The following is an 18158-nucleotide window of genomic DNA, read 5'->3' as shown; positions in this document are numbered from 1 at the left end:
TATGGGCTATGTCGAACAGACTACTGATTTATTTAAAATGTTATACATCAAGAATTTCTGTAACACAATTCACTTGAGAATGAATGGATGTTACATAAAAGCAGTTACTGATCCCACACATAAAAGCATAAAAGCAGTCCATATGTGTGCTACTGTATGTGCTATATGAAGATACACAAAAGCTTTGTGTGAGGAACCAAATTAAATTAAAGTCGTTTTTCAATGAAAAAACATCCTTCCTATTGCTGCTGAAACATCATTGGTTTGTTTGTCTTGTCACAAACATTATGTAACCGTTAATATTGGTGCTGTTGTCCTGGATGGGATTGAGGTTTAGGGGGTTGAGTGTAACTGTCGTAGGCCAGTAAGAGCTGTGCGAATCCCTCTTAGAGCGGGTCGATTAGGACCGGTTACACTTACATAAGCACCATTCACACTGTCAGTCCAAATCCGATTATTTGTGTATCTGATTGGAATCTGATGTAAATTATTTACTGTCCAAATTGTGAACCCATGTGTCCCATGCTGCTCTTTTGTTTTCCGGAATATCTGCATTGGTTTCTATGGAAATGACGTTGCGTTGGTAGTATACACCAAAAACAACAACAACAGCAATGTGGAGGGGTTTGCAATACAGATGTTGTCTTATTTACAACATGACAATGTGTAGTCGCGTGCTGGACTACTGCGTCTTATGAGACAGCGGCAGAAAGAGGCTGGTGCAGATTTATTCCGTGCTGTCGTCTCCGCTGGTCTCAAAACGTGTCTCCATGTCCATGTCAACATGTTCTCGCCTCTCTTCACTGGTTACCTGTCCATTTCAGAATTCATTTTAAGATTTCCTGACCTGATCAAGCTGTATGCTCAGCTAAGAGCACTTAGGTCTGCTGACCATTGTCTTTTAGTTGTCCCACGGGTAAAATTGAAGGGCAGGGGTGACCGAGCATTTGCAGTGGTGGAATACCGAAGCTCTGGAATAGTTTTCCCCTCTACATTAGATAGGATCAAACACTTGCTGTTTTTAAATCTAGCCTAAAAACTTAATTTTATAGCCTGGCATTTGACGCTATGTAAGAGTTGCTTTTTTATTGTGTTTTATTGTTTTCTTCTGTGTGGTGCGGATTGTTTGTATCATTGATATGTGATATGTGTGTAGAGCAATTTGATAAACACTTGCTGTTTTTAAAAAGTGCTTTATAAATAAATTTTGACTTTGACTCCATTTTATTGTCTTCTGCTCATCCGGCACTATACAACAGCACAACATTGTTTCTGCAGCAACTTTCAGCATGTTTACTTTGACAATGTCTGACATTTACATTTTACGTGGTGTGAGAAAGACACATAAACTATGCAAAATCCAATCAAAGCCGTCAGACTAGACCAGGGTTTCTCAAACTCGGTCCTGGAGGGCACTGTCCTGCACAGTTTAGCTCCAACCCTGATCAAACACACCTAGCTGTGAGTTTCTAGTGATCCTGATCACATTGATTAGCTTGTTCAGGTGTGTTTGATCAGGGCTAAACTGTGCAGGACAGTGGCCCTCCAGGACCGAGTTTGAGAAACCCTGGACTAGACGCATTTCCAGAAATGTGCTTTGAATAAGATTTGAAACCACAAATGAATGTTGCTCGAAACGCATTTCATGTGATTTTTTGCCGTTCACACTTGCTAAATCTGATCAAACTTCAATCGGATATGCACAAAAATCAGATTTGGACTGACAGTCTGAATGTAGCCTTAGTAAACCATATTTGATTTGAAAGCTGTAGTGGAGTAGTCTGGCTATCACCAGACCAAGCCCAATCTTTTAAGATTGAACATTAGTCTGGGGAGTCTGCTCTGTATTTTCTACTGCACAAGAGGCGTGATCAACGGGCATACAGTAGTTCAAATGGCTCTGTACGCAATTGGATAGTCCTTCAACCAATCAGACCAACGATCCAGGTGACGTACTTTGCAGCGAAAACTCCAGGCAGGAAACGTGTCAACAAACGTGTTGGTTGGACCATTGATCAGCGGTTTGCAGAAGCACCAATGGCATCGAGCGATTTTTGCAGGTTGTGCAAAAAAAAAAACATGAAAGTGAGTGGTATTTACACCCACTCAAGCGATTTGTTTGCTAAACTAAAGAAGCCATTGAGCATCGTCGAGGGGTTAAAAGGAATTGGATTGGATTAAACCCACCAATAGCGAGCCAGGTGGATAAGCCAGTTTGTGATTGGACCCCGCAAATTTGTAACGGAAGCATGATAGAGGAATGTGCAGGTTTCTAGCCTGAGCTGCAGGGCGAAATCAAATCGCCGGCAGATCGGGCTGAGTTTACCCAGTCTAGCAGTGGAGGGCAAGGGAACAATAACTTTTGAAATTTGAAATTCAAAAATTCTCCTTTTGTATTCCATGGGAGAAGAAAAAATGTCATGCAGATTTAAAACGACATAAGGGTGAGTAAATGATGATAAAACTTTTTTTTACTCAGTTTTGGGTGAACCATATCCCTTCAAGAGCTTACGATTAATTGTGATGATTCTTAGAAACCCATGTATGGCTATAGCAGCTCTCAGTCCATCTCACCTGAGCTCATGAGAAGTACAGCCTGCAGCAGCGCCACCTCCGAGTCATCCAGGTTGAACTGTGACAGGCTCTTGCCCAAATCAAAGATGGCATCAGACACCACTCCTAACCCTCCATTCTTCAGCTGCTCTCGACTGACAGCCATCTCTCCGCTTAAGGTCAGCGTCTCGCTCTCTGGGTCATACCGCACCGCTGCACGCAAGGACATGATCTCCATACAGCAGCCTTTCAGCAGGATAATCTGGTCTTCACAGGGCAGCTGGACACAAGTGGAGGAACTGATTCTTGTGCTTTTACAGAACACATGATATCTTTCGAGGCTCAAAAACAAGGATGGTTCACTATTTGATTGTGAATTGTGCTGGTCAACAACTTAAGGAAGAAAAATAAATAAATCAACCTGACTAACATAGATGGGGTTATGCTGAAATTGAAAGATTTTTCCAGGTTATGACATTTTTGGCAGTATAGAAGTTCCTATTTAATTATAATACATTTTCTTTTTCATTTGATATGTGTGTCTTTTTCATTTGATATGTGTGTCTTTTTCATTTATATGTGTGAAAAATTTGAATAATAAAGTATTTTACAAATATATTATAAATATAAAAATTATACATTTAAAAAGTCAAATTCCATGAATATATTCAAAATTGGGACAAAAAAAAGTCATACATGTAAATTTATACTTTTATAAGTAATACATTTAAAATTATTATGAAAATTGTAATCAGAATTTTCTGGTTTGAATTTTTCTAACAAAAAAACAATCCTTATTTTCCTGCCATCTGACCTTTAAAAAAAAGGTGGTCATTTGGGATTCCTAGTGCAATTAAACTAAAGGCTTCAATGTCCTCCAATGTAGCAAGATAACAAGTGGTCATTTGAGATCATCATGTGTTCACATGAGCAATTAGAGTGGCAAATTAAGTGATTGAAAGCACAGCAACAGCCCAGAATGAAGCCATTACTCAAATGTGGAAGCAAAGAAAAGGAAACGCACAAGCAGTCGTGGTTCAAAAAGTACAGGGACAGCTGGAGCCGAGAAGATAATTGCTCTGTCACAGCGGCCTCTGTTTGACAATTGCCGCAATAATGCAGAACAGTGTTGTTTATGAAAATGTGCATTTATGGAATAACTATTAGCTGTGCAGAGGCTTTTTCAAGCTGATGGAGAGTTGTTTTTTTGTGCAGTGCCCTACAACAACTCACACTGACCTCAGAGAACATGGGCAGTTTTTTGGCAAAGTCCACAACTCGTGTAATGGCAGGGGTGATGATCTTGGTGAATTCACTGAAGGCCTCCAGGTCGACTTTGTCGTTTTCTGATGTGGGTGCTGGAGACTGCCCAATGTCTTCTGGCTGAAAGACAAACAATGAATAGGTTTGGAGTGAAATAAGGTTCAACAACAGGACAACATTCACATTTCCTACATATTTACTGGCCCCACCTTAAGAAACAATACATTTCATTTTTACCAAATTTGTGAGAATGACGTGTGTGTAACGTGTAGTTCTATGTCTGTTTAGTTTCATTGTGTTTTGGTTCTATTTTCCCTGTTCCCATTTTGCCTGGGTTCCTGATCATTATTAGTCTCCCTGGTAGTTTAGTTCCTGCACCGGTTCTGTTTTACCATGATTACTCCCTCTTTGTATTTAAAGGGGTGGTATAATGCCCTTTTCACAAGATGTAAAATAACTTTGATGTCCCCAGAGTGTGTATGTGAAGTTTTAGCTCAAAATACCCCACAGATATTTTTATATAGCATGTTAAAGTTGTCACTTTTTGAGGGTGAGCAAAAACACACTGGTTTTGTGTCTGTCTCTTTAAATGCAAATTAGCTGCTGCTCCCAGCACAGTGGGCGGAGCTACAACAGCTTGTGTCCTTTTATCTCACACAGACATGCACTGGAAATTTAAAAAACTTTTAGCCTTTTATGTTCAAACCGGAGTCAGACAAAGATGGAGAGACTCAAGAATAAGTGACAACATGTAGACAACATTTCTGAATGGTTAGTTGATGAATTTGTTTAGCTTAGGTGTAGATATCTTCCAGTTATTGATTAGCATATTCTGTCTTGATAATCTATAAATCGTGTTCCCGGGGGCGGGTTTATGTAAATTTTAGGGTTCATGATGTCACTAACCCGGGCGGAATGTTGTGTTGTCCCTACCAGCCGTTTGTTGTAGTCCTTAAAAAGCAATTTCTTTAATAGAAAATATCTCCCTTTGCTTTGAATTATGAGTGCCGTAACTTTGCAGATGTTGTTTATGCTCAAACAGCAACATTACACACTAACTAGAGTTAGAAAAGTGAAATCATATTCAACCACCCTTTTAAGTCCTCAGTTTCCTTCGTTTCATTGCCCGGAATCGTCTGTGTTTTATGTGGTTGTGTGTTAGTTCGCACCTGCATGTTCCTTTGAAGATCAATAAATAAGTGTTTGATTGGATTCTCCTGCATCATGTGATAACTACAGCCACTACTTGTGACCGCATGTATGTTTTGTATGTTTTTTTAAAGTATCTAAATCAATGTCCGAAATCAGTTTTTCGTGAGGTACATTTGTGTACACAAGCTGTCTGCAAAGATGAGAGCTAGAGGTTATTCGAGATCTAGCTGAGAGCCCACCCACCTGTACAATATAGTAAATAATGCTATGCATGTACTTTGACAAGGTCTCATGATCACAGACATACAGACACAACCAGGCCTCTTACTAGGAACTTGCGTTTCTGTTTCCAGTGAGGGCCCTGGGCGTTGGTGTGGCGATGAGCCTCCGTCACCATACGAATGAGCTCCCACTCGGTGACGGTGGGCTCAGGTCGATTGTGCAGCGTTTTCACAACCTCCTCTTTCTTCCTCCGTTCCCGGTTTTCCTCGATCAGACGCCTCTTGGCCACACGCTTTGAATCATCCAGCACCACTGCCAGGGACATGAATCACTCGCACAATCACTCATTTAATACTCTCAGTACTAAACAGGAAGTGACAGACAATGTTATGTAATGTTATTATGTGTATGGAGATTATAGTAGGTTTTTTCAAAGGCCACATTTATAAATGTATTTTTTGACAATGTCTTTCATAGACTAATATGTCATTTTTACTGAGACAGAAATGTCAACATCAAATTATGCTGAATTAAAACTTTGTGTTTTTATCTATCTATCTATCTATCTATCTATCTATCTATCTATCTATCTATCTATCTATCTATCTATCTATCTATCTATCTATCTATCTATCTATCTATCTATCTATCTATCGTCTGTTTGTCTGTCTGTCTGTCTATTCCAAAATGATCACACTTGTAACACAGCTAGTCATTCTTTCAAAACCTGACCTTGTCCTTTCATTACGTTATACACATTTCAGTCCACATAATCATTGTTTCAAACACAAGATTATTGTGAGACCATAATGAGAACATTTGGTTTAATCACTGAAAAACAACAGTATGATCTTCTTTCAGTTTAGTACTTTTAACAATCAGTTCATTCAATGTCAAACAATTCAAGACACGTTTCAAATCAGCCTTGTTGCTGAAATAATAACAGTAACGCAGGCTATAGGTGCCACATTAGAAAAAACACTATCATTACCTAAAATTATACAATTGACATAAAAACATAACGTTTGTAATACAGTTTTTTTTTATTCGCTTTGGTACTATTTTCACAAGTTAGGTGTACATGTTCAAAACTCTTGCTAATATCACAACAGATCATCAAAAGTGTACTTTTTTCAAATATTTCATCATGTTTTCAATTGTGTTAGCACAATACACAAAATCACAAAGTATCCTTTTCACAACACAAAATAAGTGTTTCATCTATACATAAATGTTTCATTCATTTATATATGCTGCAACTGTAGTGTTTTTTTTTATATACAATGTGAAATGTTAAATGTTCAGCTCCATGTTGTACATGCACTTCATTCATTTTTGTTATTATTATCTAGAATATTGTATTGACTTCTATGAACTTTATAATATGAAGGAAGAATTCAGGACGTGCTTGATACTTTCAATTATGATATATTTATTTGATATACGCAATGTCCAATATCCTGCTCTGTGTTCTATGATGTTATGTGGATCTCTGTGTGGATATCATAATAATGGAGAAAGGATGGATGGGTGGTAATGGAAAAGGGTTGAGAGGTGTGTGTGTGTGGGTGTGCGTGTGTGTTCCCTTCTTACTTTTTTTTTTTTTTTTTCGTTGTTGTTATTAATTGTTCAATACCTTGAGCGAATCTTGTTAAGGGTTGGAGGGTGGGCTTGGGATGGGTAGGATATGGAGAGGGAAAGAGAAACAGAGATACAGACAACAGAATAAGCAATACTTTAATTGTGCTCTGTTTTATTTTCAGTGATGATGTAATCAGCCTAAGGTTTTCTCTTTATCTTGTGAAGGTGTTTCCTCTCCATTGTGTAAATAATGATTGTAAGAAAATAAATAAATAATTGATCACAAAAAAAAAAAATGTTTCATTCACAGTAACTGCCTTTCATAAAGCTCTTACTATCAAACTTTTGATTTGCATCTCTTCTCGTTCAGTTTAATACATTTGTCTATTATTTAATCCAAATGATTTTAATGGTTAATCAATTAATCATTTGGTACATCTATAGATTTCTATAGATATTGATTCAATACACAGTTTCTATAGAACTTGTTTGCAATTTCTGATATGGATAACCAAATGTTTGAATTCTTTTTACATAAGTGATTTATAGATAATAACCAACACGATGTTCAAAGTGTGTGCACACGCATGTGTGTGTGTGTGTGTGTGAGAGTAAGAGAGAGAGAGAGAGAGAGAGAGAGAGAGAGAGAAAGATACAGAGAAATTTGCCATTTGTGAAAATATTGTAAATTAGAATAGAGTATGAGAGGAAACAGTCAATGACTGTAAAGCATCAGATTGATCAGAGATGCATCAGTAGAAGGGAGACAGATGGCATCAAATACAGCATTTTACATAACAGAATGTATGCCATGTGGTACTGTAAACATGGTAGAGACATGGTAGTTACATTACTGTAACTCAACCTTCATCTGTAAATGTCCACTACAGTATATTCAGTCAAATAGTCAAAATCATTTACTGTATTCATAGCCAGCAAACTCTGTTCTAGCACAAAACCTCATGGCTGTGCTTCATCACACCTTTTGATAACACACTGGATAGATACTATTACAAACATTATGGATTCAATTACATAAGTTAGGTTATGCACGTGTATTCTCCAATGTGGCATAGCCTGTATTACTGTAATTAATTCAGCAACAACTGTGATTTGAAACATGTATCTTGCATTGTTTGCTGTTGAATGAACTGACTGTTAAAAGTACTAAACTGAAAGAAGATCATACTGTTGTGTTTCTGTGATTAAACCAAATGTTCTCTTTACATATTACAATAATCTTGTGTTTGAAACAATGATTATGTGGACTGAAAAGTGTATAACTGTAATGAAAGCATGAGATCCGGTTTTGAAAGAATGACTAGATGTGTTACTAGTGTGATCAGTTTGGATTTTTGTACTAAGAATTTTGAAAATGTACACCTTACTTGTGATAATAGTACCAAAGCGAATAAAAAAAACTGTAGTATCTATTTAGTGTGTTTTCAAAGGGTGTGATTAAGTATATGTGTTCTAGAACAGAGTTTGCTGGCAATCACTTGTGAAAAAGAATTCATTACATTTGGAAATACATATCGAAAACTGCAAACAAGTTCTATAAAATCTATGTCCACACTGGACTCCACCGAATCAATATCTATAGAAATCTATAGATGTACCAAATGATCCACTGATTAACCATTAAGATCAGTGGGATTAAATAATAGACAAATGTATGAAACTGAACGAGAAGAGATGCAAATCAAAAGTTTGATAGTAAGGGCTTTATAAAAGGCAGTTACTGTGAATGAAACATTTATATAGATGAAACACTCATTTTGTATAGTGCAAAGGGTTCTTTGTGATTTTTTGTATTGTACAAGCACAATTGAAAATATGATGAAATGTGCACTTTTGATGATCTGTTGTGTTATTAGCAATAAAATAAAAACTGGAACCAAATGTCCCCACAAGGATAGTAAAACCTGACATTTTTGATGTTGTGGTGAAAAAAACTTTGGCCTCCATGAAACTAAATCATACTAATTTTTATTTTATTTTTTTTGAAAATGTAAAAACGCAGTATGTTTTATGTAAGATTTAGGTTTAGGGGATATCATTTAAAGTATAAAAATCATTATGTCTAGGAGAATCCTCATAAAACACAAAAACTCAACATGTGTGGGTGAACACTCACAGTCAATGGCCATGCCCACCGAGATGCACTTCTTGAAGCGGCACAGCTGGCACTGGTTGCGGGTGATTTTATCAATGATGCAGCAGCTGTCATATTTACAAGAATAGGAAGGATGAAGATTCTTCTGTATTGTCCTCCTGAAGAAACCCTAAGAGCAGAAGGAAGCAAATGAATGAGTAAGTACAGACTGTGATTGAGAGTCAAGAGGTTCATGGGTTGGAAATCTCACCTTGCAGCCCTCACATGTGATGCAACGGTAATGGTAGCCGGTGGCCTTGTCCCCGCACACCACACATGGCTCATCTTTCTCCAGGTAGCTGGGAACATACCCTAGAACAGAGATGCTATTCACTAGAAGATAAGGAGGAAAATGGGCTGTTACAGCAGAATACACACACACACACACACACACACAAACACACACCACCTCTACAACACTTAGAGACCATTTCTACAAAACTGATTGTCAAATTGTTAATAACTCCTTTTGTGTTCTGGGAAATCATACATATTTCAAGCATCATGATGGTGAGAAGATGATAACAGAATTTTTTTAATTTATTCCAAAATGATCTGCAGATGGTGCAACTCAACTGAACTGACTAAACATAGACATTTTGGAGTGATTTCTGCCACGGCGTTACAGACAAATACATTTACCTAGAATAATCATGCTTTAACATAATTCTCAAAGATAGAAATATTTATTTTTGGAAGTTGCATTTAAAATACGCTTTGCTCCAAAAAAGGAGGGGGTACGTTTGGGCATCATAAGCCCAAAATATTTGGGTTTAGACTGCAGTGACAGCGTATCCAAAGTCCTTACCAGACGTGCTCTGCATAGAGCATTGACTATTCTTTCTTTTTCTTTTCACTCCATTCGGCCACCTGATGAGAGAAGGGAGAGAAGGGAGAGATAAGTATACAGTAAAATCAGAAATAATCAGATTTTCATGTACTATTTCACAAGACTGACATTTTACACAAGCTTTTTAAAATCTAAAATGTAAAAAGCCTCTTATATACACAACAGCTGAAAAGTTTGAAGTCCGTATGATTTTTAATATTTTTGAAAGTCTTTTATGCCCACATTTTAGGTTTGATTTATGTGATAAAAAAATTGTAATATTATAAAATGTAATAAAATATAATAAGTAATATTGTGACATATCTAAAAATATTTTCTAACTGAATATATATTGAATATTTTATAACGTAATTTATTCCTGTGATGCAAAGCTGAATTTTCAGCATGGTTACTCCAGTCTTCACTTGAACGAGTGTAATTTGTATTCCCTTATTATTTCCAGTATGGAAATTTATTTACAGTATGTATTAAGGTCTAACGGTAAAACTGATACTATATAGCGTCATCAAACAGAATAATTACCAAACACTCCACTTGTTTAGACAAACAGGCAGTCAAAGTCAAGGACAGTTATAGCAAAATCCAGCAGTTATACTACATAGGCCCCTGTTGTATGAATAATTCTAATATTTATAATAGTTGTATGCCTGAGATTTAAATGAAAACCACAAAAACATGCAATTTGGTTAAATATTTTTTCTAAATATCTGCTTCTCTTACCTCCCAAAAAATGGTTTAGTCCGATCTAAAGTATTTATTAATTATTAAGTCAGTGACAAACATCAGATGGACCCAATACAATTGTAAATCCCACCCCAGCTCGTGAACAGAACCAATCAGAGTTGAGGCGGCAGTGCCTGAAGTTAACGATGAACTTGGTGGAAGAGCAGGAGACTAACTGACTAAATGTCGGGGGAAAGAAAACATAAATCAGGGTAGCAGAAACGCCATGAAAAGAAGGAGAGGGAGGCCAGGAGAGTTGTTGTATCTCAGTCGATCAAGACGTTCTTAAAGACAGGTTGTATTATTTCGCTGGGAATAAGAAAACTACCGTACGCTACAGCCTGCCGGGTTCTGTCACTCTTCATTATCGGTGCGCACCACAATGCGTTTACTTTTTGATTTATGAATTATAGCAGACTGATCGGAAAAACACATTATTTTGCTGTGACTTTTTTAAAATTGGTTTATTATTCTGTAACAATTTCTTGCTTTTTGTAAGTTTTTATCAGTTTAAATTTTTATATAAACATTTAACTTTTAAAATAAAGGTTTTACAACAACACCACCATCTTCTGTTATATGTGGGCCTCCATGCTCATCTATTGTACAGCATATGATATTGGTGAAGGGTGGTGGGGGCCCACATCAATATATTTTTTCAGGGGGTCCGAATCCTCTAGCTACGGCCCTGATGCTAACTCAGACAGGACAAAGTGTTTTTTTAAAAAAAAAATTAAACACTTCGCCTTAAAAGGGATAGTTCACCTAAAAATGTTAATCCAAACCTGTATGACTTTCTTTCTTCTGTGGAACGTAAAGTAAGTCATTTTGAGAAATGTGTCTCTTTTTTTTGTCAATAGGCTACAGTGGAAGTCAATGGGGACCAAAACTGTTTGGTTACAAACATTTTTCAAAAATATCTTCTTTTATATTTAATGGATGAGGGTGAGTAAAAGATGACAAACTTTTTTCATTTTTGGCTGTAGTTAGTTAAGTGTGAAAAATAAGTACATGTGGTGACCATGCGGTGGCACTGTTTTAAAATGATTTAACACTGCATTAAAAACCCCAGCTGACCGCCTTAATTTGTCTGTCAACACTGTTGCATCACCTTGTAAAACGGAAAGAACAGCATTAGATCAAACCACAAACCCGTTTCAAGTGTTAAATTCATGTGATTACCCCCCAAAAAAACATAAGCAGCACTTTCACGCAAGTACCTCAGTTGGTAGTGAATAACAAATGTCTGTCTACATGTGGAGGTTATGAACTCCCTAGCAGGATACAGCAAATGAACCTGACACACCTCCATGAACCAGTGCACAGTCCAGTTCACGCAAGGCAACGTTTGTGTGTATGGAGCTGAACACATCAACATCGATAGTATCCATATCAGCATCACTCAACATAATAATTATGAAGATACAATAGAGTGTTACATTATTCATATACTGCATGAAGATAAGATTGTGTTACATAACCAATGACCAAAACATGACAGTCTACTGAACTCAAAACCAACAACATGACGGCAAACGTAGCAAACAACTGAAACGGACGTGAAAACTTACTATCAAATGCAAACATCATCAGATATGAGGGATTTGAGTTTCATTGAACAACACACACACACACACACACACACACACAAAATCTTTTTTAAAGCTTTAAAGCAATCTATTCTCTCTACCCTCTCGGACAGAACAGTATTAAGTCCAACTGACAATCTGCCCGTACATCAACAGACACAACTGAACAAACAGAAGGAATGGGATGGATGGAGAAAGAACATTTATATTCTAACCTGTTGACATAATAGGGCTGTAAAATGTGCATGATTGCAGTCTCCCTCCTCTTGCCAAGCTGTCAGCAATCTATCTGCAGTAACAGGGACTCTGAGCTGGTAGGATGACACTTCTCTCACCAACCCCAACCCATCCCTCTCTCCCTCCACACACACACACACACACACTCCTCCTCCTGCCACAGCTCCTGTGCATCAGCCCTGTGAGCCCCACCCCTCCTCCATCACTAACCCTCAGCTCTCATCTTCCTCTTAACTCTCTCACGGTTTCTGTCCGACAAAATCATACACAATGAAGCAAAGGACCCTCTGTCTTTAGCTAAATAATGAGAGGTGCAGTCAGTGCTGTTATTTGCACATACTACAAATACTGAATACTGATATTCAGCGTTAGAGTTTCTAGCATATTTATACATTCATGCATAAATCATCAAAAGGAACTATGTTAGAGCCGGATACACAGTGTTGTACACATCTTCAGCGTATCAATTCATATCTAATATTTTGCATTATTCTGAATAAATATTTGTCCTTAATCATTTTTATGATAATAATACAAAAATTGTTTTTATGGTTAGTTTTTTTTATTATTATCATACATTTTAATTTATTTTTATAATAATAACAATAATAATTATGCTAATAATTATATATATAATGTGTATATATATATATATATATATATATATATACACACACACACACAAAGAAGTGTAGCATGTCTGTTAACAGTATATATACACTTTTTGGTTGCGAACAAGTTAAAAATTAGAGTTTCTATCTCGTGGCTAAAGCTACACGTGAGCCGATGACACATCAAAACAAAGTCCACGGGTGGACATCAAAGTTCCACTTCCTCCTTTAATTCCTGCACATGCTTTAAAGCAGAGAGGAGAGACGAACGTACACGCTCAGAGTGAATAAGCCTTTAAATGCTCACTCACGCATGCTTTCTGCTAATCAAATTATAGAGGCGTAATTAAATGGCGGGTCGAGGCGAGGCAGGCACAGGACAAATCTGCCTTTCAGGGAACCATCTGAAAGTTCTCTAGCTGCATAATAATCCCACAACTGACCCACAGGGCCATAAAACTGTGTGTGAGTGTGTGTGCGCGGTTTTGTGCATGCAGTAACTGAAAGTCTGGGGGGAGGGCAAGACCATGAGGCAGCACATGTGAGAGACACGTGCTTGAACGCTTCAAACACACACACACACACACACACATACACACACACTGGTCACAGACAATCCACCGACTGTCGTAATGATTCAGTGTCCTGAATTGTCTCTTGCAGGACAGTGGCCCCATCTGCCTTTGGTACCTCTCTCTCTCCTGCTCTCTAATCTCTCTCTCTATTTGTCTTAGTCCTCATCAAATCGTATCATCTAATCTTAAAACACTTCACACATTTGGACGAATCATCAGGCACTCTCAGGATTACAATCACATTCGGTTAGGTTAATACTTACTGCTTCCTGTATAATGACTCCTTATATGTGTTTAAACATTATATTACTTCTGCTGTTTGAATGCATTATATACTTGAGTCTGATTGTTCAGTCAAAGCATTGAGCAGTCAAATATATAAATATAATGATGCAACACTCTATTATTGACCATTGTACCTGGCAGCCAATCTAGTTTTATGTCTCTCTTATCACTCTGCGGCCTCTTTCATCTCACATAATAAAATAATTTCAGGTCAAATCACTATTTCATGTCCATTTATGTGGTAAGGTGTAAGTGTAACAATTAGAGAAACCCTTTCTGTTTTGAATTATTCTAATTGAGTATTTGATACTGACTGCCAATTTGATCTAAAAAAAACTCTCAAAATGTATTATAGAAAATATTATAATTATTATTCATTTAGAATTTTATCATACATTATTATTATTTAATAGCATTGTTATTATTATTCATGTATCAGCATTACAATTTGAGTGAAAAGTTTTGAGAATGTAAAAAGTACACAAAAAAAATTCAGATTTGTAATATGCTGGATTTTGTACAACTAACAGTCAATATTATATCATAATATACTCAGGGTTAATCCAAAGAAAAATGTAAAACATTAATATTATAAATTATATTCATATTTTTTAATGAAGCACATTTTTTCCCCTAGGAACTAACACTTCTCTTAATCAGTCAGGCAGACAGTTATTGGTAATCTCAAACTGGACAAATATCAGCCGATAAGTAAATCAGGGGTAGTTCAGCCAAAAATGAAAATTCTGTCATCATTTACTCACCCTCATAGTGTTCCAAACCTGTATGAATTTCTTTCTTCTGTGGAACATAAAATAAGATATTCTGAAGAATGTTCTAGACCAAACAGTTTTGTGACATTAAGATGTTTTTTTTTTTATGTTCCACAGAATAAAGAAAGTTATTCCGATTTGGAATGACAGAATGAATAATTGATGACAAAATTTTGGCGGAACTATCCCTGTAAGAGCTAACATGTTTTATAAACACACACACACATGATAACTCACCGTGTCTCATCTCCCTCTGGCAGGTTAAGCTCCTGCTCTTTTTGTTCCATTCACCTTGATTCCATCCAGCATCCAATCACACGAGACTGAGGCGGACCCGACCCTCGCCGCTTTGCTCAGCATACGCAGGGTCAGTATCAGTCAACTGCTATAAGATAGGTCATGATGACATAGCCCGAGCGTATTTCCTGCTCTGAATCAAATGCGTCTATACCTGTTTAAGAGAAAAATATAATTCATCTTAAATAATGTAATAAACAGTTCAAGCATAAAGAGAGTCAAACAGTGAATTTCTCGAATCAAATCATCTTCACATGACACCTCTTCACTGCTCCTGTCCTCTAGAGGCTGCACCATACTTCATTTGTAAAGCAGCTGTGGCTCAGCTTCAACACACGGTGGTGCACATGCGCATGAGATCATCATGTCTGACCTCTCACCCCCAGAGCTCAGGCCAAGCTGCTTTCATTAGAGGGAAAAGGCCAAATGATAAATGCATATCCCTCACGCCTGTGTGTTATTTTTCCATTCCTCCTCTGAAGCTGATATGGCTTCATTGTGCAAGGTCAATAACTCTGCCATTTCCAAGGCAACCACTCGGTCTAATTATAGGAAAGCTGAACTGGGTTATTCCATAATTGCTGACCTCGGTATTTAATATTTTAGCAGTTCATTCCATCTCGGGATTAATTAAAAAGATTTTAGAGATTTAGTTTGTGAAGGATGTCACACTTTTTTCTGTCTCTCTCTCTTATTGCTCTGACATGCATTATTACCTGCATCATGTCACACCTTTAAGAGCCATTAAAGCTCCTTGAATGTGAATCAGTGTGATGTATGATGTCATAGTACCCTAAACAAGATCAGACATGAGACGCCCACTGAACACACAGTTACTATTGAATCTCTTTTATTTGATAGATTCTGGCTTCTGATTGGTCAATATAAGGGTCCAACTAAAATCTACAATAGAATAACTAAATATATTTAGCCGATATTTTTTCAGAAAGCAATTGTTGGACCCGGTACAGAGCCTTTAACATACAAAAAAGTTGTATCAAATATAAAATCTGAAAAACCGATGACATATAGTTGCTGTAATAAATCCAACAGAAAGGAATCTCTGAACTGCGGCCCAAACAAACATCTCACATTACAGATCAAGATTATTTATAAAGGTTTTTTATAATAATATAAACATCATGATGTCTGTCACCCATCGCGATGGACGATGGCATCGTCTATCGGCTCAACCCTAGTCCGGACCAAAATAAACGTAGGCTATATGTTTAGTACAGGTTTGAGATCTGATGGAGGAATTTGATCATCTGTAATTCTCATAGAGAGAGCTTTATTTTCTGCAGTATCTGCCTGTTCTTCTGTTTGATATTAAACAAATAATTTAACTGTTTTTATTCAACAATCTACTGTAGTTCCCATTTTTCTAATTCAATAGTTCTGGTCAATAGCTTCTATTGTCAGTCTAATGGAACAATTTGATTGTGTGTGTGTGTTTACACGGGCATTGCAGCAGCCTTGGTCAAAGACACATACATAACCTTCCCTCAGGAAATCTGTTCTTTAAATCTGATTGTTGCAACCATAGAGCCTTGAACATCTGCAGAACAATCAGAAACAACTCAAATAAAACTGTATCAGTGATTCACGATTTACTAATTTATCAGCTAAATGGCTATTTGTAAAATCAGAAACAATTTCAGTAGAAAGCAGCTTCATTCCTTTGCTTTCTGAACTTCTTCAAGTACAGACAGAGGACATACATTTGTATACAGCTCATGCACACAGTCCATATGGCTAAAACACATTTTGGCAGAAGAGGACTCATGGGATGCCAAGAAAATTACTAGATTTGCTAAATAAAATTGACCTCTCTCATTCCCTTCCAGGTGAAGAGGACTCTCTCATTTATTTTCAATGGGAGATAAACCTAGCAGAAACAGGAACACAGCAACGTATGTTTAGAATTAAATAACAGAAACCCAAACAAGTGCCTTGAGTGCCGAGTCTGTTTCTTTCAATATAATATTGTGGGTAATGTATTAGTCAGGAAATGCGTGTCTGGGCAGATTGTCTAGCTACAGCAGTTGAAAAGCTAAAACCATGTTAGCGAAGTGGCAGATTTGTCAAATAGAATTTAAGAGGATGTTTGGAATTCGACTTAATTATGTGGCGTTTTGAAGAACTTAACCATATAAAGTGATTTCAAAAATACCGAAAATGTGATGGATGTCCTATGTAGAAGCTTGTGCATTTTAGGAAGAAAAGCAGAAAAAGTGACAGCTGTAAACACCATTTTGGTGGACTGGTTCAGTTTCCTATCTGGATTGAACTAAATCATCTGAGATACCTACAAAAATTGTTGGTAGAATGAAGAAATTGGTTCTAAATAAAACCATAATTTGGTTATTTACAAAAGCAGACAAAATTAGATCAAACTGGATCAGATATTCTTTGAGACACTCCTGGACTGCTCAACTGAAGTCACTTCAAGAAAATGGCAGTGGGAATTGAGCCATGTATTGTGCCATGATGTAACCACCAAAATCCTCAGTTATGGGATATTGCAATAAACAAACACTGCATGTTATGGTAGATAATGGCAAGATCCAATCTTTGAATCTGATCTGCTGAAAATCAGAAAGTCTTTAGCTTTTACTTTACTTATACCAGGAGATGAAGCATAAACATGATGACAGCCATATATGTTCAGCATTGCAGTCTTACATGTAAAACTAAGGCACTTATATTAAGTTGCATTAGATATGAGCATTTCCAAAGTGCTTCAAATCTAAATGTAATTGGCCACAGTGTTTAAGCAATATTTTTGTGCGTGTTCTGTAATGGTCAAATTGATGTTACTTAAAGAAAAAAAGAAAACCAACTGAACTGAATCAGTATTCTTCTGTCTGTAAAAAAAAAAAAAAAAAAAAAAAAAAAAAAAGATGTATCTAAAAGATGTGTCATCTGGATCCAATAATGTTTTTTTTTGTTTTTTTTTTTTTATGTGAATGCCTCTAAAAAGCCTTACAGAGGAAGTTAAACAGCCTTGACAAGGTCTTCTTAAACCATCAAATAATCGACTGCTTGTTACTGAAGTAACTGTCCTCCTATTCGGCCCTCAACAACAAGTGAAGAACTGATTATTGATGTTGCAGAATAATTATGTCAGGTACTGACAGCTGAGGTCAAGAGGGTTGAAAGCAAATGAATCAAATGTGTGCTCCGTCCCCTCCATGTGCTCCCGTTTATTGTGCTGTCGATAGCAATTGTCTCTCTCCACAGTTACTGTGAGCGCTGAAACACTTGCATGAGTCAGAGCAGCATGTAACAT

General features: G+C 36.9%; 1 protein-coding gene across 5 annotated transcripts in view; it reads right to left on the bottom strand.

The window, feature by feature from the left end:
• The window catches only part of thraa (thyroid hormone receptor alpha a), a 33703-nt gene that overhangs the window by 2285 nt on the left and 13260 nt on the right, over window positions 1–18158 (bottom strand). For 3 of the 5 annotated variants that reach the window (XM_081383285.1, XM_081383286.1, XM_081383287.1), the window contains exons 2-8: window positions 14807–15020; window positions 9735–9796; window positions 9138–9259; window positions 8909–9056; window positions 5297–5502; window positions 3793–3936; window positions 2575–2833 (exon numbers count right to left, since the gene is read on the bottom strand). In XM_081383285.1, the coding sequence (XP_081239411.1) occupies window positions 2575–2833; window positions 3793–3936; window positions 5297–5502; window positions 8909–9056; window positions 9138–9259; window positions 9735–9796; window positions 14807–14856 (991 nt within the window). In that variant the 5' untranslated portion in view covers window positions 14857–15020. Of the gene's footprint in view, window positions 1–2574; window positions 2834–3792; window positions 3937–5296; window positions 5503–8908; window positions 9057–9137; window positions 9260–9734; window positions 9797–12303; window positions 12389–14806; window positions 15021–18158 lie in introns of those variants that run through there. The other 2 variants (XM_081383289.1, XM_081383288.1) reach the window with 2 other exon arrangements.

The sequence above is a fragment of the Scardinius erythrophthalmus genome (genome assembly GCF_964197995.2).
Source record: "Scardinius erythrophthalmus genome assembly, chromosome: 1".
In the NCBI taxonomy this organism is placed as follows: domain Eukaryota; kingdom Metazoa; phylum Chordata; class Actinopteri; order Cypriniformes; family Leuciscidae; genus Scardinius; species Scardinius erythrophthalmus.
The sequence above is the reverse complement of the archived record's forward strand: the minus strand, read 5'-3'. Positions and strand labels throughout refer to the sequence as shown.